The 24,513-nt window shown below is 43.0% G+C and overlaps 1 protein-coding gene across 1 annotated transcript; it reads left to right on the top strand.

The window, feature by feature from the left end:
- The first annotated feature begins 567 nt into the window (after window positions 1-567).
- On the top strand, window positions 568-23,690 carry LOC146808564 (vomeronasal type-2 receptor 1-like). The gene is made up of 2 exons (XM_085624012.1): window positions 568-825; window positions 22,830-23,690. The coding sequence occupies exons 1-2, from the start codon at window positions 568-570 to the stop codon at window positions 23,688-23,690; spliced, it is 1,119 nt and encodes a 372-aa protein (XP_085480138.1).
- The last annotated feature ends 823 nt before the right edge of the window (window positions 23,691-24,513 follow it).

The raw sequence follows: 24,513 nt of genomic DNA, 5'->3' as shown, positions 1-24,513 counted from the left end.
CCATATACAGGCATATCCATTACAGGCCTCGCCTATAATCCAATACCCTTATTAACATATCAAATGTAACCACTCTACCCCCATCTAACAATGTCTGGAACGACAATTTTAAGACATCTGCTGCTCACTGCTGACCACTGAAGAAATTAACATAGTCCACACCTGAAGGTCCTACCTAAACACATACTATGATTGCTCCTTAAGAGCACTGAATGTCATTCACAGAACCTATGGCCATAAAGCAGTCTATCCTGGCAGATCCCTGACCCTTTACCCTCCCACCCATACCTGCTGGGGTCCAGAAGACTTCAGAATGTACAACCCTATGTTGTAATTATCACCATGGACTGTAACATACAAGAACACCGTAACAGAACCAGCGGAGCAGGTCAAAGCTGCCAAAGCTACTCATCGTAAACTGCACAACATGAATGTTCAGTACTCTTACTTGTGTCATCTAGAATTTATATAATAACTATAGCAATTGAATTGATTACTGATGACTTATTGAAAGTTGCTGTCTTTATACCTAGGTTTCACATTCGATATTACCGAGATGTCTTGGCGATGGAGTTTGCAATTGAAGAAATTAACAGCAATCCAGACCTGTTGCCAAACATCACCCTTGGATTCTGGATCCTTGACACATGCATGTCACAAACCAGAGCGCTCCGTGGGGTCTTGGACCTACTTTCAGGGATGCAAGGAGCAGTGCCGGGATATAAGTGTCAGCCCCGTTCAATGCCAGCGGGTGTGATTGGAGAGCTTGAGTCATCCATATCTGGCCCGATGGCCAGGATTCTAGGGCGCTATCACTTCCCTCAGGTAAGGTCGATGGATCCACTGGTATGCGCATGGGATGCGAATGCAAGGATGAATGGTGCATTGGGTGGCTTGTAGCAGCAGACTGGATAGGTGGGACATAACTCATTCCTTTATGGTAGCAGAAAACACCATGGAAATAAATCCTAATGGTGATCTCTTGTAGAAGGGTAGTTACAAGGTCCAGTTTAAGACCCTCAAAAAGACAGTGGACCTGTTGGTCTGTGTTTGAGTTTGTGAGAGGATGGTGTGTTTGGTTATTTTTGCTAATCAGTATATAATGCATGCAAAGAGGATCAGAGCCACCTCCAGGCTGGTGGAGCGATGGCATCGACTGTGACGTGAGACATCATTGTGTTCTAAATGTACAGCGGTTGTGGGGTGGCGGCAGCTTTAGACCACGGCAGATATTCACACATTATCCAATGGATCATATTAGACTCAAGCTTTCATTAAGGAAGTACATGGTATTAATCAAGTGACCGTATCGCAATTACTGATCTAACCATAGTTTGCAGTTTCACACATGTTCTATCCCTACACCCTAGCGTAGTCTTTCCATGCAGAGTTGCAATATTTCCTTGCAAGTTTATTATTCATTTATTTTATCAAGTTGTACATTGCAGCTTCTCTTTTACCCCATCCAGTCAAGTAACAAAGGCCTGAGCCATTTGACTTTGTACTTATTTATGTATTTATTTATTGCATTTATAAAGCACAAACTGTCACCAAACTGGTATCCTGGAGCTGGAAGCTTATAGAAGGCCACAACCCTGCGGACATAAAAATAAACAGTGCACGTGCATGAAGGACACAGTTACTTAGGGAAAAACCAGGTCTTTAAAACTTTCATGAATTGCAAAATTTCTGTTGATGACCTAAGAGAGGGTGGCAGTTTGTTCCACAGCTGGGGTGCCTTAATTGTGAAAGCCGGACCCCCTTGTCTTTTTTGGTATAATGTATATATGCAAACCGGATTTGAAGTACTCGAGCAGAGATATCTCCTGGGAGTGTATCCTTTCAGTCTACCTTGTAGAAGCACAAAACCTTTGACATGTAGAGTCTAATACACAATGCCCATGGTTTTAAAAAGGGTACTTCTCCTCAGTGGAAGCCAATACAAATCTGTCAGTGCACTTCTGGGATTAAATACCACAGACCGGCTTCCGACGCAGTCCCTTGGCTCACATCGTTTCGGACATTTGACTCACGTAGACAGGTGTCTGTAGATCGGCCTTCATCCACGATATTACATATCGCTGTTGTCCTTCCAATTGGAGGCACCCCTATCACTCTACTGCACTATATTCCACAGCCCGTTTTGGCAAATCCGTGCCAAAACTCCTTAATCTCTTGCCATTTTTTTGTTTCAGGCTTATACAATTAAAGTCCTGATGATGATCCCCATACTTATAAGCGGGATCGAAACGTCATTGGCATACAGTACCAAGACTATTGCAAATGTCTTTGGTATATAAATTGACACCTGTATTTTTTCGAATTTTATATTTTTTTGGTAACATAGAACATATTTATTTTCTATGCTCATTGTTTAGTACAAATTCATATTTAGGGACAACGTGTTCCTTTATAAAAAGCCACTTGGACTATATGCAGTCTATTAATCAAATAGTCAGGAGCTTCAAGTAATAGGGCGCTGCAGTAATCCAACCGAATGAGTGATTTAGTTTGGGTTGCTACTAAATGTAACAGCTTCCTGTAGAGTGCAAAATCGATGCCTCCAACTTTTGTGACATGGCTCTCCAGAGATAGCTTGTTGTCGAATAGGACCCCAAGATTGCGGACTGCGCCCGACGGTCGCAGCCCCCTTTCTATTGGAAAGGGACAGCATTTGGGTGGAAGTTCCATGAGGGTTCTACTTGCCGAACAAAACAAGAACTCAGTTTTATCCCCATTTAGTTTTTAGGGAATCTAACTTTGTCCAGTTCACAATATCCGAAAAGCTTGTCTGAAAGGCCGTCCCTTCATCCTGATGGCCACAATCGAGGAACGGAATCAGCTGAGTATCATCCGCATAGTTGACCAGCCTGAAGTCATGTGCGTTTATCAGAGTGATCGGGGCCTCATCTAAGCATTAAACAGGACCGGACTGAGTGCCATGCCCTGTGGGACTCCTTGACACAGGCTTTTGAATTGAGAGTGATGGGGAGGGCAACAGCCTGACACAGATCCGACAGGAAGGATTCCATCCACTTCAACACTGTACCCTCCGCTCCAATTGAGGCCAATCTAGCCAGAAGGATTTTATGGTTGACCATGACAAAGGTGGCCAACAAGTCAAGCATGACCGGTACTGTTGACTGACCACTGTCCACCCTCATCCGCAACACCTTTATAGCGACGAGAAGGGCTGGGTCAGTGCCATGTCCAGGTCTAAAACCGAAGTGTTCATCCTCTAAGAGAGGGCGATTTTCCAAATATTGGGACAGCTTCCTGCTCATATGTCGCTCCGTTATTTTCAGATGAAATGGTGTTCTCTTCTCAAATATGGCCCCTCGCAGCAGCTGCAATCCAATGTACTTATTCCATTTTGTATTTCCTGCATTTTGCAAAGTCATTACTTACCAAGAGCGTTAAATAAAGAACTTTAAATGCTTGACACATCTGATAACAGGCTGAAACATGTTATTTTGCGGGCTCTCATTTGGGATACTTACTATATTGTTATGGGCACAGTGGCATCTGTTTCCTTGCTTGGGGCAGATCTAGTAATCTTCCACGGAACGCAGGCAGCAAGGAAACTTGCTGCACAGAGTTTGTCGAAAGGGAAGAAGCAGAAGTGCCCCATATGAACTAAGATATGCTGTTCTCTGCTCCTTCCTTGCACTGGCACACTGTGTGCAGCCTGGCGCCAACACTGGCACCCTTGCGTCATGCTGCAAGGATTCCTGCGTTACCAGCAAGATTGTTTTTGTGCAGAAAGGGACAAGTGACAAAAAATCCTTAAAGACATTTTCCCTTTTAAGTCTGAGATACCCAAGACCTACAAATTTTAAAAACATTATATGTGTAATATCCTCACTGAAAGGGGCAGTCAGCCAGCTCTCTTCATCCATTGGTCTGCTGTTGTCTCATTCACATTTTGTTTCCGCCCACCACAGTGTGTACAGTGGGTCTGTGGATCACCCTACTTCAGCCACTGGCTAATTCCCTTTGAACTACTGCATTTTGCTCTTTCACAAGGAGCACAACCACACAGACCACTGTTCCCTTAAGTGATCATGCTGTTGTTTGTACTTAATTATTACTTTAATGTGACCTTAGTGTTTAGAGCCTGATATAATAGCAGGGTGCTTTCTAGTAGCTCTTCAAAGCATAGCACATAGTCCAGATTTATCAGCTCCCACCTCCTGCTACAGATGTTGTAAATTCCTTTTGGAGCTGCCTTTGTTTTTTATCTGTCTGCTGATATTTCGGACCATACCAGATTGTGTCGTTTTGAATCTATTCTTCATAAAGTAATTGTCTTTATAGAATGCACAGTAAGAAACATTTCTTTCTAGTTTGCTTTTAGTACTCTAGTTTGTCGTGCTTATATAGATATTTGTCAATTATAGTACTAATCGAATCTGTGCTGTCTATCTATCTATCTATCTATCTATCTATCTATCTATCTATCTATCTATCTATCTATCTATCTATCTATCTATCTATCTATCTATCTATCTATCTATCTATCTATCTATCTATCTATCTATCTATCTATCTATCTATCTATCTGTCTTTGTAAGCCTCCCTATCTGTTTTGAAAGCCTCTCTTTTCATAAATCGTCTCCATCTATTTGTGGTGAAGATTTAGAAAAACATTCCAAAAAGCATTAGCAAAGGCAAGAGGCTGGCAGCCAACACCAGATCGATATGATTTGTTTAAGCTAGTGTGATGTGTATAACATAGTTACCTCTAGGGGCTTTCAGCCAGGCTTCGACCATAAGTCTGTGTTTGTGTCATTCACATTTAATGCTGTGGGAATGTGTGCTTTTTTGGAACAAAAATATTTTTTTCTATACTTATTGTTTTTTAGATTGAGGAGGGTCCAGAAGATTCTCCAACAAAAACGTGTTGCAAAAACAAATGATAGACCAAAGCAAGGACAAATCAAGACCTGCCACAGTCACACGGCTGGCATCCAATGCCAGACCGCGTGCTTTTCCAGAGCCTCTTCTACGTGTGCTGCGTAATGCATCACACGCAGAAGAAAAGAAAGTAACAAAGAGAAATACAGATATTTCTCCTTATTCCACCTAGGTCTGGGAGGCGCATCATTTTGACACATTTCCAGGTTTACAAGTGTTTCGTAAACCTGGCAACGCTCCAAAATCCATGCGTGGATGTATGGTAACGCCCCTACTCCACCCCTGAAAGGCCTCTCGGACACAAGGTAAAGAAAGGCAGCTCCATGCACTGTGTTGTGTTACTATTTTTGTAAAGTCCACACTTAGTGGTGTAAATCCTCCCTTTGGTGGCTTTATAAATCGCAGTTAATGGCTTGCATCATGCTAGGAAAACTGAAGTCCTTAATAAACCTGGGCCGTGATGTCTGCATGTCACGGCAAAGCACATTGTTTACATAACATAAACTAGGGGCCTGGTGCCAAGACTGATTCCAAACAACCATGAAGAATTGTTGTAGTATAGAGACTAGCTAACTCACAGTGCCACCGTAAGCCCTCCTTACCTATCAGGTAGGAAATGGTTTCTTGCAACCACTGAACATGACAACCCTGTCCCCTCAGGGATCGTGGAAACAGTACAGAACCTTTCACTCAGTCACTTGTGCTCACTTATTCTCGGAGAAATATACAGAGAATACAAAGTGGGACATTTTCAATAAATGTATTGAACCAACGCTAATCTTGCATAAAGTGCGGGTGCTGCAATGATTAATAGACAGAATCAGATAAATGGGATTACAAGCACCGAAAGCGTAACTAGTAGATATAGTTCTACCTTGGTGCTAAAACAATGTCTATATGCAGGCATATAAAATAAGGCAGTAATCGGGTGTACCCCTACAATGCAAACCTTACTGTAAGTGTACCTAGAGTGCGTGTAGGAGTAGAGCCAAGAATCCTGCCAAGGGGCGATCCAGCCCCGTTACCTGATGAGATAGAATGAAGGGCCCCCTCTTGGTCACTAACTGGACACACCTCATGAGATGTCAGACCTCTGCTCGCTGATTTCTCAGCATGCAAGGATCCTCGGTGTCAGCGGAAGCACCTACTCTGGTAATCTAGCAGGATGCTCAACTTTTATAATAGAAAGCAGCCTTTGGATATGCGTATAGATTAGCGGTGTTATGGATATGTAGATAGCCCTGTCGCCCGTGGATGAAGATAGAGATGACATTTGTACATAGTGAAAAACAAGACCTAGTACATGATGTTCAGGGCATTGTGATAATGTTGTATGAAGCTAGATGTGTAAACAAGTTTAGTTTCAGGGAATCTAATCCAACATTGTTGTGCGTTCAAATATATGCAAAGGGTCAGAGCTGAAAATGTTATTTGTGAGGACAATGTAAGAAATAAGCTGCTTTGCTACATGGGCCTAACTTTGGAATATAACATTACATTCATTCATTGCTTCTTTTGTTATTTTTCAACATTTTGAAAACTGTATTCAGTTAATTGATTATATAATGACAAGACATATTAAGATTCCAGTTAACATTTATTTTACATTATAAACAGTTGTAACCGAAAATATCCATGGCAATCAGCCACATGAATGGGTATTGCATGTGGAGTGGTAACCGGCTCTACCAGGCTTCAAGCTCCAACTCAATATATATATACATATTCACGTAAGGAACACAGATTCCACAAATGAAGCACAGAAAATCAGCAGGTCACTTCCACAGAGGCCGTGATATCTACAGGAGGCCTGGTGGTGTGAGAGATGACGTCACCAGCCTGACTTACTCCACTAGCTGCAAGGGGACGCATGCATTCAGTGTTCACGACTCTCCACGCCCCATCCGACTCTGTTTCATTACTGAAGAAGACTAGGCGGGCATTGAGGTGGGCAGGGTTTTGAAGAGTTGAACTAGTGAAGGTGGTCATCCAGTTTGCCCAGTACTGACAGAATGGTAGCCCCCAAGAAACAGGTTTCCTAAAAAATTGCACCATTGGTGAAGTCCTTGGGTTCTGTGAATGAGAACATAGCGAGGACCGTCTACAATTGGTTCCCAGCCGGCCAAACCTATTCTTTCCTAGTTTGTAAGTAACTCAATGGACCTGTTTCTGAATTTGTAGATGTACTTGCAAAATCTCATCATCTCTTCTTTCCAATACCTGATCTTTGTGAAGAACTCTGGCGCAGTCCACCAACAACATACATACATGAATTAATACTGACGTGCATAGAAAATACACAGGGGCATATTTACAAGGTCTGGGACATCTCTGCAAATCAGCAGGGATGTGCCAGAACACTTGCGACAGGCAACACCACCCGTGCGCCACGACTGATGCGCCGCATTTACAATGCGGTGCGCCGTGGCACACGGATGGGCATATGCGTGTTGCATCCCCGTCGTAAAGGTGGCGCATTGCTGGAGTCCTCGTCGCAAGCACGACGCGGCTCCAACAAGGCTCGGGGTCGCCCTATGCCTAACATGCTGCGTCACTCCTTGCGCCTGCTTCAAGCAGGCGCAGGGTTTTGACGCAGCATGGCCGTAAAAGTGACTCAGTGAAATCTTGTAGATTTCACTACGTCACGTTTACGAAGCGTACCTGCGAGGGAACGCACACCCTGCTCCGTAACGCCCACATGAAACCTGACGTAGGTTTCATGTGGCGCAAGGTGACGTAAAAAGGGCGCAACGTGGCGCAAGGTTTATGCCGCCGCTGCGTCACAGAAGTGACGCAACGGCGGCTCAAATGAGGTGCAAGGGGCTTGTAAATCTGCCCCAGATACTCAACCTAAAAATGCTATGGCTACCCCTTAATTTCATTGACCATGATCTTACAAACCTACAGCACAATACATAGATGATCTCAGGGGAAGAGATAGATTTAAGATGTCAGGTCTAGAAAAACTGAACTTTCTTCTTGGTGGAAACAAGGGCACTCTTAGGATCAATCAGAGTTGAAAACAATATCATTCGAATTGCCCCAGCAGCACAGTACGTTTTCGCCCCAAATCTTTCCAATGCTTTGGAAATCTGCTTTCAGAGAAGGGGCACAGATATTTACAATCAATATTCATCAAGCACAAACGTAACGACAATCTGGGAGCTGCCAACATGGCATGGGGAACAGCACCGAGAAAACTGGGGAGGGATACATCGCAGCTGCGGGGTCACAACAAACAAGCCCTGTATGTTCACCACGCAAGACAAAATGCAGAGGATGCCCTTTAGTAGGGGCATTGGATGTTTCTAAGGGTCCCTCTGCCTGTCACCCTGATGTTCCTCTTCACTGGGGACGTCAGTGCTAGCCGCGGAAGGGCATTAATAGTGCAACGGGGTCTGCGATGCCAATATTTGCACTAATATCTCAGTACTTGTTTTATTTGGTATTACCATTCTTGTGGTAGTATTGTATTTATTGTTATCATTATACTTTTATTATTATTATTACCATGATTATTATTTATAATGATTATTAATATTATTATTATTATTATTCACATCATTATTACCATTATAAATATTGTTATTTTAATTATTACTGATGATAATAATATTAACAGCGCTATTAATAGTATTACCATTATTGTTATTATTAATAATAACAATAATACCACTTGTTAATATTATAATTATTAACATTATTATTATCATGATTATGTTTATTATTACTCACATTACTATTACCATTATAATTACCATTATTAATATCATTATTATTATTGATAATAATAATAATAATAATAATGATAACAATAATAACAGCACTATTACTATTATCATTATTGTTATTAATAATAACAATAATAACACTAGTTTGTATCATTATTATTATTATTGCCATTATTGTTGTTATTATTATTATTAATATTATTATTATTAATAATATTGTTATAATAATTATAATAGTTGTTGTTTGCCTAGTACTTCAGAATGCTCTTCTGTAATCTGTAGGCATTATAAACAAGAGATGTTACTAGTTCTCACTTTAATGGCTCTCAGTTACGGCATTGTAATATACCAAATTAGATTAAAAAGATGCCTTCAACAATTTCTTCGGTGCAGTACAATAAATGGTCCCAAAGGACAGTTCATCAATATCAAAAGTAAACTGATAATTGAAACAATAGAGAAAACATAAGGTGCTAGAGGTCGGTGATTTTTCGAGAGCCATTTGAGACAGCGGGCAAAATTGGAGAGCCTAAGCCAATGATTTATCAGATTTACCCTACAAGGCGGGACTGAAGATACCGGCTCTCATCCCCCTGGCAGATATCATTTTCAGATTCAGTGACTACTTCTCGCTCTCACGTTTTCCAGAGCCTGTGCACCCACATCCATGAACAAGGCCCCAGCGGAGGCTTATTTGGTGCCACTTCCCTCTTTCCTGTCCTGAGGAAGACCCCTACGTAAGGAATAAATTGCCTACAATATCTTTGGGATCGAAACGTCGACAACTTTCAATACCTGCCAGCTTGATCAACAGCGATTATTCACTGTGACACTGCATTCAAACATGGCTACTCATTTAATTTAGAACGTTTCTAACCATGTGGCTTGAATTAGGAGGCTTGTGTTTTTTTATGTATTCATTATATGATTGACACTGCATTTTCTTTACCTGTCCCCTTTATCCTCACTCCAATCACGATACACACCTCTATTCTTCTTCCCCACCTGGGGCACTGCACTGTTTTGATATCTGTCCAATGATGCTATGAATTGATGTGCGTTCAGTGTGATTAAATAACACTGCTTTTGAAGCACCTTATGTTTTCTCTATTGTTTCCTTTATCAGTTTACTTTTGATATTGATGAACTGTCCTTTGGGACCATTTATTGTACTGCACAGCTGGATACCCAGGTCCCAGGGACATAGATTGGGTTTACCCGTTTTTTGTAACTTCATCAATTTCTTAGCAATACCTTGAGGACATTATTGACTTTTATAGGTTTATCAATTCAGACCCCATGCTTGTTTTTACCCTAGACTCACTACAAATACCCTGCATATGAGAGTATTAACTGTTTACAGATTAGTTCTCTATTTACTAACAAACAAATGATTTCTAGGTATGTCATAATTACAGCTCAGGATGACTCTCTGACAAATGTAGGAAAACTACTTGATCACAAAGCTATCCTGGGAACAGATACATGCTCACCTGCTCAACCCCTTCCTCTCTCCCAATTGGTCACTCGGCAGACATTTTCTTGCTCCCTGAACCCTGCAAACCTTCACCAGATAATGCCACTTAAAACACATCAAGCTGCTTCGATCTTCAGACCCTTTCATAACCTCAGGCCTTTCCTCTTGAATGCCCACCTTAACTATGGCACTGTACGGCCTCCCTTCCACAGCTGAAGAGTTGTCTTAAAACCCACTGTTGTGTAATTCCAATATAGGATCTGCGCGTTAAGACAACATAGACTGTGGGATTGGTGTCCAGACTGATTCCAGACACCCCCAACGGGTATGTTTGGCTGTATACCAGCTAGCTCACAGTGCCACTGTAAAGTTCTCTTACCAAGGAGAGAATAGTTCCTGGCAACTATCGAACATGACAACTCTGTCCCGTCAGGGATCGTGGAAACAGTACAGTACCTTTCGCTCAGTCACTCGTGCTCACTTTGTCTCAGAAATATACACAGAATAAACGGTGGGGACGTTTTCAATAAGCATTTATTGAACCAGCGTCATTCTAGTGTAAAATAGATGTGCTGAAACAACCATAAGACAGAAACAGATATAAATGATTATTACCACCAACAGCATAAAAGGATGGTAGATTCCTACCATAGTGCTAAAACAATTAATACAGGCAGGTATAAAATACATGACAATAATAATGCATACTCCTACGATGCAACCCTAACTAGATGTACCTAAGTGTATGTAGATGTAGAGCCAAGAATCCCCTTTGGCTGAAGCCAACCCCATTACCTGAAGTGTAAGACTGTGGGACCCATCTCGAGATGGACACCCCACAAGGAATGTGAGACCACTGCAAGCTGGAGTGTCTGAGTGCAGGAACCGCAGCGTCTTGCCCCAGTGTGTCAGTCTGGAAAACACTTTTTCTCCTCTGCTGCTTCAGCAAAGATATGGTGTTTGTGTACCAAAGTGGTACCCTCAGGGGATCTACCTTGCTGTGTCATGTCGGACTAGGATGACGGAAGGAATGACCCTTATACATAGTTATTATTCAAGAGATGGTAGTCCTGCTGAGATTCCAAGAATCCTCATGCATAATCAATTAGGCTAGTTTTTAGAGAAAACCAATGTCATTTAGGCAGTACCGTAACTAGGTAAAAGGTCAGTACCAAGAACCGTTATGTATTGGAATGGCAGGGGAAATATAGGTGAAAGGTTTGGGTACTACCTGAGCCTATATCGGGGTACCTGTATGAAACATAACACCACCTCCATGAGCTCAGAAGTTTAAATTCTTGAAACCAATGCTCTCATTCATCCCATATGTCAGGCACCCAAATATGCATCCTACCCCCACAAATGATACATGTTGCAGATCATTGTACCTAAGTCTTATGAATACATATACTGCAATGTCTAATGTCAATGAACCACCTCTCATAAAGCAAAGTATGTAATTACAGATGGGGAACAGTAAATACTGGGGAATATTTTTCACCAAGAACTTATTAGCCTCATCAATTAGACGATGCGAGTGAATCTTGATGTATCCAAGAGGTCACTAAGAATCCTAGAGAGAAAACATCCTAGTTATTGACTTTTCACCCATCTATAATTTTATGTTATGTATGACCCCTAATATCATCATTTCAATGGCTATGCAGTAGCAGAGGAGTTAAGAGGGACCCGTACAAAACATGGCCTCTCTTCAGTGGTCCAAGTGTAAAATAACAAACCTGGCCACCCAACCCACCACCCTTTGTGCCATTCTGCCCCCTCCCTTACTGAAGCTGTGCACTCTGCTCTCCAGCAGAAAAGAGAGTCAGAAAGCCCAATGAGCACAGCCTGAAATTAATTTAGGATAAAGCAACAATCAGATACACATTTTGATTCCCACTGTTGCTACGTTACAGCAGTGAATAATCATATTTAATATTTGGTATTCAGGTTCGTGGGTCTCACTGAGTCAACCTGAGAAATGGGTCTAAAGTGCATCCTCAGACACCACCACCATCCTTTGATATACCAAGCCTCCTTCAACACACCAGAAGCAGTTAGATTTAGTGCACTGGGTGCGCTGAAGGTACATGAAAGAAAAGTCTTTCTGAGCCTAATGAGGCTGCCACACTGAGTCATCAATAAAGATGAGCCTTGCTGCCTCATGATATTAGGACTCTGTGTGAGGGCGACATGAACAGGTAACAAAGTAAAACCATTGCTTTCTAACCACCCCAAGGCCCTTAGTCTTTTTAGAAGTGCTCTTGTGGGAATCTGGAAGAGTCTGCCCTGGCATGATTAGCCTGGTTTTCAAAGATAGATTTGATCACAATGTCTGAGGAATGGCCCACAGCTGTGTTCTCGGAAACCCCAACATTCCACACTCTGGAAGGAGTTAGATGTAGTGCAGTGAGTGCACTGAAGGCGCGTGAAAGATAAGGTCTCCTGCGCTCAAGCAGGCTGCCATGGGGAGGAGTTAGTTAAAGTGGCCGTGGCACCCTTGTGGTTGGACTCAGTGAGAGACAGACATGAGTAGGATGTCAAACTTAGCCTATGTTTGTTTTCATAGTGATCACGTGTAGGTAGGAGGCAGATGTTCAAGGTGGGTGTGACACACACATCACTGTTTCCACCACTAGTCACATAAGTCATAATTGCGGCCTTTTTGACACCTTCATCCTCAGTAGGAACATGGCGGGCATTCCTCCTGCTGTATTAATAGTAATTTACAGCCAATGCCCTGCACATGATGGCGAACATGAGATGCACCATGTTTTGATTGAGGTCTAAGGCCCTTTGTCTTTCTAAAAGTGTTCTTTAGGGAACTCTGTAGAGTATGCCTCTGCATAGTTATCCCAGCTTTCAAAGATAGATTTGCTCACACCATCTGAGGAAGGGTCCCAAGTGCATCCTTACACACCGCAACTTACTTCCTCACACTGGAAGGTGTTTGTTATAATAAAAGTCTTTGGAGAGTCAAAGGTAAAGGTGCACCTGGAACCATCGTGATATCAGACCTTTGGGTGAGATGGACACGAACAGGTAACAAAGTGAATTCTTGTTCAAGTAACCACCCTTCCCATCATTTTCTTATGTACTGTTTTCTAATCCCATGTACATTACCATGGGGACCAATAAATATGAATAGCGAAGCACATAAAAGATCACAAATGTAAATTTCTTATGAAATGGGTATAATTTCATGTGCATATTTTTGATCTACTAATGTATCACTAAGGGGAATGCTGAATTTTAGTGGAAGCACACGTCCTCTGTAATGAGTCCTCTTTCATATTCAAATAGAATTTCTATTGGACTATTGTAGGAAGATGGGTCTGTATATACTATAGCAAAGTGAGGTATAGTGTGCACAGAGTCCAGTGGAACCCCAAAGATAGGCAGAGGTAAAAGTAGATAGCACCTTACTTTCTTTTTGTGGTAGTTTGGGTGAGCAGTAAGGCTTTATCAGATGGTAGCGTTAAGCATTTGTTGTACACACTCAATCAGCAAATGATTGCACACACTCAAAGACTGAACTTCAGACCAATTGATTTTGTATCAAAATGTTCTTTTATTTATTTTATTTTCACGAACCAAGCAAGCCTGGCACACGTAATAATACAGTTTGAATTGCAGTTGTGTATAAATACTTTAGTTTTATTACACTAGAATTACTGGCAATGCAATACTTTGAAATATTGTACATATACTTTGTATTGACTTTTCAATAGGATGTCAAGTAAGTTACTTTACAGATCACTTTTCCTACACAGTGTACTATACCTGGAAAACAGTCAATGTTATCCTATTGGAGAAAAAAGTGTTATCGGTTCAGAGGTAAGTAGTTTGTTGTGGGAGTTGGGTTTCTGGGGTTCGACTCAGGGGACCCACAGGGTAGAGGATGCACTCTCAAAGCACCCTCAGCTGCACTAGGGCAGCCGGGTGCAGAGTGCTGAGCCCAATGTTATCCAATGGAGGATAGGGGGCCTCCGGTTGGTGGCTGCTCAAGAGCAGGCCACAAGGTTGTGGGAACAAAGCACCTGGACTTCAGCTCAGGGCAAATGGGGGTTCAAGTTAGCACCAAAGGTACACCCTCAGCGGCACTAGGGCTTCGGGTGCAGGGTGCTGTTTTGTCAACGGGAGCCCTGTTACTTTTAATGGGGATTTTCCGGTTTGCAAACACACTGCACCAAAAACCACAGTGGTAGGGACAATTGATATGTTCTATTTCCAGACTAAATCCTTAATAATTGATAGTATATTATACTTGTCAACGGTATAACTTCACTGGCAGGTCATTTTGACTTAGTTTTCCTATATTAAAGACAATATTCTTTTCCTTTCATGCCCCCGTCAAGGGCACAAGTGTTCAGTTTAATTAGTCTTTCATTTTTCTTAGTTAACTTACTTTCTCTCGATTTCATTAAACTATATAAATCTTCTGACGACTTTCATTGAACTCTAAATATATTGATTTTCACAGGGTCTTTTTCCTTTTCTTTACAATCTCCACTCCCTCTCTGCAGTTTCCCCTCTTCTCCTATACACACTACTTACAATCTCTATTTTTTCGGTGATATTACACATTATATTCCTTGCTCCAACCATCATGTTTATCTATCAGGTTTAATGCAGCTCAATAATTTGCATATTTTGCTTTTTAGTTTTTGATGTTAGAATATTTGTACGTATTCTGCTGTTACTTTTAGTATATACTTTATGAAATTCGGTTATTTCTTTGTCTTCAGCCCTAATGAAGTCCATGACCTATTAAAGTCAGGACGAAACACGTGTTGGCTGGCAGTGGGCTTGCAGCGAAGAAGTTTTTTCAAGAAATAAAGACAAGATATGAACATCTGGAATTTAATCAGAGATCTTTAATTTTGATGTGCATTTGCATTATTACATGATCTTTACTCTGAAACCCTTTTGCTCGGTTTTCAAAATTTGTTGATGCAAACACACTGCAGTCTTGGGGACGAAGGTCTTCCGGGAGCGACCACCACTTGGAGAGGTAAGTTAGGATGCTGGGAGTTGGTTAGGCACCATCGGTTGGGCCACCCAAGGCCGTGGGGCATCGGGTGCAGGGGTGTCTTTTAGAGTCAGATTTTCTTACCAGCTCCTGGTTGCGGTTGGGGGGACCTTCCGGATTGAGTCTGCAGGCGTCAGTTGGAGGCTTGAGGCAGGTCAGGGACCACTGGATCTCAGGTCTGGATGGGTGGAGAGACCTTATTGTGCTGTTGGGTCACTTGAACTCGGGCCGTGGGCGATGGGTCCAGAGTGGTGCAGACCTGCAGGTTTTGCTGGAGCTGGAGTCTGTGGGTGAACAAATTCGGTGTTCACTGGAGACAAAGTCTTTTCCTTGGAAGGCAGGGGTTTTTGAGATTGTTGGGTGGAGGACACACCAGAGTTTCACTTATGCAGGTTCGAGATCGGATAAGGCTGGTATGGATGGGGTCAAGTCAGTGGGCGTCCTCCTCTTCTTAGCTTCGGCACGGCTGTTTGGTTCTTTTGTTCTTGGTCGTTGCTTGTCTAAGGAGGCAAGCTTCGGGATGCCCCTGAATACTTAATTAGGGGTGTTACAGGTAAGTAAAAGTTGGGACCAATGGGTCCCTTCCTTGGGGTTGGTACACCCCCTATAATGCCAGCCTCCAGTGGCAGGGGGGCATATGCCTTACTCTGGTTGGCTGGGTTCCCCCATCTGCAAGATGGAGGGGACTGAGAGTTGTGCTTCACCTCACCTCCCCTACCTGAGGGGTAGGGTTGGCAAAGGTGGGTACACCATCCTTCCTCATTTGGTTTTGCCGCCGGTGCTCCTGCCCAAAGTGGGGGTCAGAACCGGTGGGGACCAGTTGCTGAGAGCAGCAAAAGGCCTGGGGAAGCTCACAAAGGCGGCAAGCCTTTGAAGCTTCCCCTTCGTGGACCCTGCCCATCCTAGGGGCGAAGGCTTGGCACCTTGTACCAGGATGTGCATTGTTTCAGGCCCCCGAGAGAGGCAGGCTCTCTACCCAGGGGACCAGAAACATGTCTGGTGGTGGCAGCTGGGGAGCAGCCACTCAGCGTGGACACTAGTGTTAGGTTATTTTTCAGGGGGCATCTCTAAGATGCCTTCTGTGTCTATTTTCCATTAGATCCCACACTGGCTTCAGTGTGGGTGTAATGTGCTGAGAAGTTTGATACCAAACTTCTCAGTTTTCAGTAAAGCCATTATGGTACTGTAGAGTTCGTAATGACAAGCTCCAAGCACTTTATACTCTTAATGGCATTACTGCACTTTTCAATGTCTAAGAATTGGCTTGGACACTGTAAGGGTACAGGGCTCATGTACCTGTACCCTCACTACTGGTATAGTGCACCCAGCTAGAGGGGTGGCGGATCTATGCCAGGGCAGTGGGTTGTAGGCATGGCACACAGGGATGTGTACTGTGAATCAAGACAGTACCCTAATCAGCGGAGACTAACCACAAACTTCTAAAATCCAAAATGTAAAGAGGACACAATCAAAAACTGCACTCTAAAGGAGAAGAATACCATGTGTGAGAACTAAAATAAGAACATGCTCATACATGTGACACAGTCATGTGAGAGTACACAGAATGAAAGGGTCGAGCCTCCTGCGTCAAAAATACACAATATAAAAGTTCACGCTCGAAGTGTAGTGAGAGTGTGCTAGAGAACAAAAAAACATGCTGATACCTGTACCTCGAAAGTACACAGAAACGCTGTATTGAAGGGGCGGCCCACCTGCGGCAAAAATGCGGACTTTAAATTTAAATTTGAATTTAAACCACCTAAAAAATCCAACTTGACTAAAACTGAAAGAAAAATTCTACAGCATGTTGCCAAAAAGAAGGAACTCATGTTCCAACCGGCTGATAAAGGTGGTGCATTAATAATCTTGATTACTACACATTATCAAAACAAAGTACAAGAACATCTTACAGATGAGTCAACCTACCTCAAACTCGATCACGATCCCACCAACAAAATTGCTCTTACTTTAAACAAAATACTTGAGCACGCAGTTGACATGGACTGCATCTCATCTAAAACCAAATGTTTCCTCATCAAGCAATTTCCCAAACGTCCACATCTTTACATGCTCCCTAAAATACACAAACATTTACAGATCCTCCTTACGCCACCTTGTAAATAAGGCGACGATCTTAACTCCACCAGAACGTGGGAAAAAGTGACGTTCTGGTTGTGTTGACTTCTTGTAAACATGTCCCTAAGTCTCTATAAACAGCCATTTATTTGCATCATAGGTGATTATTGTTAGACCTACCAGTGTTAGGGTGGTTTTCCCTCAAACGTTTTGCCTATTTTGCTAACTTTCCTACATTTTTATGGCTAAAATAAATTTTTGTTGGCCTGAGGACTATGTGCACTTTACTACTGCTAACCAATGCTGAAGTGCTTGTGCCCACTCCCCTAAACATGGATTAATTGGCTTAAACCTGATTGGCATACTTAATTTACTCACTTGTAGTGTGGTAATGGGATATACCCAGGGCTGTATATTAAATCCTATTAGTGGGCCTGCAGCACTTATTGTACCACCAACTTAAGTAGCATCTTAAAACATGTCCCGGTCCTGCAATTACAGCCTGAAGGCAGTTTTAAACTGCCAATTTGGTTTTCAATATAGCCACCTTTCCAAGTTTTAAGCTTTCCTGTTATTGCATATATGTCACCCCTAAGATAGGCCGTAGGTAGCCAATAGAACAGGGGGCATTGTAATTAAAAGGTCAGACATGTACTTTTAAGTTTTGCATGTCCTGGTAGTGAAACACTACCCGATTTGTTTTTTCACTACGTCGAGGCCAACCTGTCCCTTAGGCTAACATTGTGTTGCCTTACTACATTTAATACGTGCTAACTTTTGATTGGGACCGGGTAGTCATTTCATGTTTGGTATCTATGAAATTGTAATAAAAAGCCTCTGTAATGGTAAAGTAGGATTCTTAATACAAGTTTGAAAATGCCACTTATAGAAAGTTGCCATTTTCCTGCCATTACTCCTTCTGTTCCTGCATACTGTCTTGGGTCATATGACTGGGTGTAACTGACAGCTAGACTGTGAATTCCTACCAGACAGTCACAAAATACAGAGATTGGGTATGCTTGAACGTGCCATCTGCTGGCAGAAAGGGATGGCAGAGCTGATCTCAGCCCCATTTGCAACTGAATAGGCAGTGCTCTGCTTTCATACAAAGGACTTTACTGTCACTGAAATCAACTTGGAGTGAGGGCAGGGGAGTCAGGAAATTCCTTGCACTTCAAAGAAGAAACCTCTAGAAACTTCTCCTAATTTCAATTGGCTAATTGGCTATAAAAATAGGGCCCTCTGTCCCACTCTTCAGTGTTCAGAGCTATGGGGACATAAGCGGCTCCCACTACCCTGAACCCACACCTGGCCCCCTGCCTGAGTGAGTCTTGAACCCCCAAGTGCTGTCCTACCAGTCCTAGACCCTTGGATGTGGTGCTAAAGGTACCCAGATAGCCAAAATCCAAAACAGACTGAAAGCTGCTCTGAGAACCGAGGGGAGACTGGGACCAACCTGCTCATTTATCCGCTCATGGTGCATCTCCGGTTGACCTGATTTTGCGGCTGTTCCTGCTATGCTCTTCTCCACAGCAGCAAATCCTGTCCCTCAGTCCTTCGCCAAAGGGGCAGCCAAGCCCTTGAAACTATCTTTGGCCACAGCTTCCTGGCTCACATCCCTGGAGATTTTCAACTAGTCTGAATGTACAGATCTTCACTGGAGCTTTGACCCAGGGCTCCCTGATGATGACGCTTCATCCTCGGGCACTGACTGCAGCCTTGCCACACTGCACTTTACCTTCTCAGAACATTTTTCTTAAAATGTCTTCTAAGCCCACAGGTAAGCACTGACCGGGGCCCAATTCACTTCTTGTATGCAACCAGAGCTCCATCACGGTGGGCCATATTTGACAACTTTGACCTGGTCTCGTACGACTAAATGTCTGCGGTGCTAATTTTTACAAAAAATGTTTCAAAATGTAAACTCCACTTCTACTAATTGGATTTTCGCTTTACTTTTCTAAATTGGTTTGGGTTTTGTCTTGTGTTATGTTTTCACTTTATTAATGCTTGTGGGCTGCATAAATATGTTTACACATTGTCTCTAAGTTAACCGTGGGCTCTTTTTGTGCCAAGCTACCTAGGGTTAAGCACGGGATAAATTAGTGACTTTTTGGGGCTTACCCTGCCAGGGATTGTGATTGTTGCTTGACCAGGGCTTACACCCCTGTCAACTACAACCAAATTCCTCACAATTATGCTTTGATATGTGTGGAACCTAACCAGGGTTTTATATAATAATAAAAATAATTAAATAATTTGTATATAATTTCTAAACATCCCAGCAATCATGGTTCCAAACCTAAGCATGACCAAACCCAGATTCAAGCCTCCTCCACTGGAACAGCCTGCGGATGTCATACCTTAAAACCCGCTCGCTCCGGCGTCCTAAGACCCTCTGGGCCCACCTGCTTGCCCATCTCCCTTGCCCACACAACACAACCTCCTTTCAGCCTCAGCATCTCAAGAGTGAGAAAGCTCACAATATGCTACTGTATTATTGAGGGTTGCAGTCAATGCGCACTAAACGTAGAAGCTGGGCAAAACTCATTAAATGTTCTCAGCACTCCTGCAAGATTTCATTACTTCTGTTTATATGCCAAGATGCTCTTGTGAGAGATGTGGCTATTTATGGCATGCATCCAATATAAAATCTATTCATGAACACAGGTCCTTACTTTAGGAATTTTCTAGTGTGAATATTTCAGTACCTGAGCTCCTCTTGCACCAAATCACTATCTTTAATGAAGATCCTGAGATTCTGGGAATCCTCCTCCACTTTGAGAACTGTAGAAACCAAACTTTTGACTGCTTCAATGGCATACGGGGTTCATCTTTTGCAAACTTGAATTTGCCCATTTCAACCTAAAGAGCAAGGTTAGCATTTGATATAGTTTAACCATTTGAAATACTTTATTTAATGTAACATTATATCAAATGGCGTTGCGGTATCAGTGGCTGCCAAGTGTGGTGTTCGACTTACTACTGATTCCTTTTTGGCAGTAGTAACTTACACTTGCAAATTTGCCTCCACCCCTTTGTCAAGGCTGTAGATGTGTAAGTCTACACTTTTAAATCATTTCAAACTCAGACTGTTTGAATAGCCAAAAGTGTAAGAAAAAATGACATGTAAATTACTTGCAAATATAAGTGACATTTGTGAATAGCCCTGTTAGGATTTTAAGTGGTTGATGGAAAGAGTGAGGCTATGACCATGTAACATAAGGAATAAATGGGCAGATTTACAAGCCCCGTATGCCACATTTGCGCCGCCGTTGTGTCACTTTTGTGACGCAGCGGCGGCGCAAAACCAGTGCCATGCTACGGGGTATTTACAACGTGACGCATCTAGGGAGATGCGTCACGTTGTAAAGCCCTGCGCCACATGTGGGAGTTCCGGTGCAGGAATGCCTCCTAAAAGTGATGCACTCAGTCACTTTCACGGCCATGCTGCCTCAAAACCCTGCGCCTGCTTGAAGCAGGCGTAAGGATTGACGCAGCTTGTTAGGCATAGGGGCACCCCGAACCTTGCTGGAGCTGCGTCGCGCTTGCGACGCGACTCCAGCAATGCGTTACCTTTACAGCAGCAGATGCGCCACGCATCCTCTCTATTCTTGCCCCATGGTGCGCCGCATTGTAAATGCGGCGCATCCATGGTGGCGCAAGAGGTGTCTGCCGTGATGCAAAATAACTGGCGCATCCCTGCTGATATGCAGGGATGCGCCAGTTATTGTAAATCTGCCCCAAAGTATATTGCAAGTGACCTTGGAGTTCCATGCCTTATGAAGGAAGTCTGCCTATTGGCTTGTTACTCACTACGGTCACAGAACTCCTCAATGTCTTGCAGTGTCCTTATAATATCAGTCAGGGGGTAATTTGGCCATGATTTAATTTCCCTACCTGGTTATTTTTGCCAGTTTCAAATGCAATTAGGGAAGATTGTCATTAACATTAAAAAAAACTTTGAGGAACTATTTTCATGGATCAGTGTTATTCCTGCAAAATGTAAATAGGTGAGGTCAAGTGGCATATGCAATTCTTTCCTGCTTGGAAGTCGTTTTTGACAGCCACAATACTACAATAAAATCGAAAATCACATTCCTGCTGCTATGACAGAGGTGTGCATTAGGGGCAAACTTTACTTAAAATCACAAGTAATGAAAGACAAAGACAGAATGCTCCACTGGGAAGATAATACAGTGAACAAATGAAAGCTCTAAGCTGCTTCTTCCACTGCCCACATAATAATTTACTATTAGGAATTTTATTACACAAACAACGTTTATGGTTAGCCTTCATTTTCCATTTGTTGTCAGAACATTGATTTGCTTTTTCACTTTCATACTGATAAATTTAGGGAGGAGGGCGTTTTCAAAAGTTCCCAGTAGGAGGGGATTTCCTATTAAGACTTGAACATTTTTAAATAGTTAGGGGCTGATTACGATGGCGGGCTAACTTACGTCCGCCAGCCACCCAATTGGAAATTGGGCCCGGCTGACAGACGGTCCCGCCATAGGCATTATGATATGACAACCATGGCGGTCGCAATGCCTATCTTTTGCATTGTGGTGGTGCTGCTGGCTGCAGCACACGCTGCAATACAAAAATGCGTCACTTTACATATCCCTGCACTACATGGCAGGCGCTATGTGGTGCCTGCCACATGGTGCAGGGACATGTATGGGGCCCCCCAGTGCCCACATCGGAGGCCAGAGGGAAAGGGGGCGCGCTACAGGCCCCCAATGTCCCTTCCTGACAGCCTGTCCATGGCGAGTGAACTACCATACAAAGGCTGGTGGGTAGGTGTATCGTAATCCCTATGGCGGTGCCTGGTAGGCACCGCCACCATTGCAAGGATTGCAAGGCCCTCTGCAGCACTGGCAGGCTCAAGGAGCCCATCGGATGCGTGGCGGTCTGTGTTTCCGACCGATGGTGGGCAGTAAAGATAGTTCCGATGGTGGGGAAACCACCACTAAAACACACAAGATGATGGACGGAATGTTGCACATTGGCAAAACATTCACCCCTGGTCGCAGATCTTGGTTTAATCCATTGTTATTTTGCTCACCACGCCACCCCAGTTCAGACATGGCTATATGCAAATCAGTCTTGACCCTGTGCCTCATGGGAACAGTCCAGCCCGAACTGCCAAGCCATGTCTTCCCTGGACCAGAATCAAGAGTCCTAGGACCGGTTTCGGGGTTTCACCCGTCTTCAGCCAGGATAGCTTGACTCCAGTGGCGTAGTGAGCACGGGATCCACATCTCGGCATACCCTTCCCACATAGGGCGAACAGGAAAACACACAAGATGATGGACGGAATGTTGCACATTGGCAAAGCATTCACCCCTAGTCACAGATCTGGGAAACCACCACTGACAGCCTGTAGGTAGTAGTCTTGTCACCATCGTAATCAGCCCCTTAGTTATGTCAATTTAGGTATCAAGAGGTACTTTTATATATTATTGTTCACAGCTAGCTTTTTAATCCGTAGCTGTGCACACCCATCTCATACAACTGATCTTCCCCACAGTTCATAAAATACATCGTAAGTGAAATAAATTATCAAATTTCTCCAGAGTTCTTTGTTTTACAGATTAGCTATGGCTCCTCACTCTCAACACTCAGTGACAAGCTCCAGTACCCGTCCTTCATGCGCACCGTCCCTGCCAACTCTTTACAGATCATTGCCCTGGCACGCTTAATGAAACATTTTGGTTGGACGTGGATTGCAGTGTTGACATCAGATGATGAGGTTGGCGTGCAAGGGGGTCAGGATCTAAAAAGGGGCATTGAGTACAATGGAGGATGTGTGGCTTTCATGGATAAAATCCACTTGAGCTACTCCCCAGAAAAGATTCTTAGCCTGGTGGAAACTCTTCAAGATTACAATATAAAAGTCATCATTATCCACAGCTCTGAGGTTCACACCAAGATGTTTCTGGAGAACCTCGCTTCACAGAATGTAACTGATAAAGTGTTGGTGTTCACAGAGTCCTTCACACTGACCCCTGGCCTCTTCAGAAAGGAAGCCTGGAGAATATTCAATGGATCCATAGCTCTCTCCCCTCGTGCCATGGACATGCCTGGATTTGAGCACCATCTTCACCGTCTCCACCCCTCAAGGGCACCTGCAGATATTTTCATCAAGATCTTCTGGGAGAAGGTGTTTAAATGCAAGTGGCGAGAACTCAATGGGGCAGAACCAGCGGTCTCTGAAGGGGATGGTGAACGGCCAGAACCATGCTCAGGGAATGAGACGTTAGGCAGCTTGGACACAACTTTCTTTGAGATGAGTGATTTGAGCTTCACTTACCACACGTACCTTGCAGTGTATGCCTTTGCTAATGCCTTGCATTCTCTAAAGTCTTGTCAAATCGGACAAGGACCTTTCATTAACAGAAGCTGTGGAAACATCAATGACCTTCGACCATGGCAGGTAACCGCAGCATTTTAATTATGTTTATCATCTGCATTTAGAGATGCTTTCTAACTGTCAATATGGTTTTAGAGAAAGATAAGGAATGATGGAGCAGTGCTTAAATCCTAACCAGTTATTGGGTAAATACACCATATCTCAATAGACCCCCTTATACTTATCCTCCGCCTTCAAAGATGTGAATCGCAACAAGTTATGGGTTGTTTTAATGGAGCTGGGGATAGACACAGCGATTGTTCATTTTATGGCCTATTTACATCAAAACCTGACGGCTAAGGTCAGGTTTAGCCCAAATGGCGAACTAGCTGATCCTTTCATTTTGCACCATAGTGTCAGGCAAGTTTGTTTTTTAGCCCCACTTTTATTTATTTTGTATATTAACAAACTCAATGATTTGTTAAGAACAGGTACAAAAGATGTTCCTTATGCCAACTTTGTCCCCATACCCATATTGTTAAATGCTGGTGATGCCGTACTTTTATTACAGACCCAAAATGCTTTGAGGCGCTTGGTAGGAGATTTTTCTGAATTTATGCTTGATTTCAAATAATTATATAAAATCCCAAACCATGGCAAGTGGAACCAAACATTATTTGTTGCGTACCCTATGTGTCAACGAGAACAGCCTAGAGAGTGACCCTAGATTTCCTTTCTCAGGTCTTGTCTTTGACACTAACGGATCTTGGGCAGAAAACATCGGATATAGGAATACAAAATGTAATCTATATGTTCTTTATTTATTGTTTGTAAAGAAGTGGAGGGGGTAAGCCGATATCTTCACTTGTAGAAATATACTCTAAGCAATGTTCACCTGTTGCCAGTAAGGGCCGCGGAATATGGG

The sequence above is a fragment of the Triturus cristatus genome, chromosome 8 (assembly GCF_964204655.1).
Source record: "Triturus cristatus chromosome 8, aTriCri1.1, whole genome shotgun sequence".
NCBI lineage: Eukaryota > Metazoa > Chordata > Amphibia > Caudata > Salamandridae > Triturus > Triturus cristatus.
The sequence above is the reverse complement of the archived record's forward strand: the minus strand, read 5'-3'. Positions and strand labels throughout refer to the sequence as shown.

Excerpts from the sequence above, each read along its gene's own strand:
- LOC146808564 (XM_085624012.1), top strand. The coding sequence starts at position 568 with ATGGAGTTTGCAATTGAAGAAATTAACAGCAATCCAGACCTGTTGCCA. Across the intron at positions 826-22,829 it reads GGCGCTATCACTTCCCTCAG|ATTAGCTATGGCTCCTCACT; the intron begins GTAAGGTCGATG and ends TTTGTTTTACAG.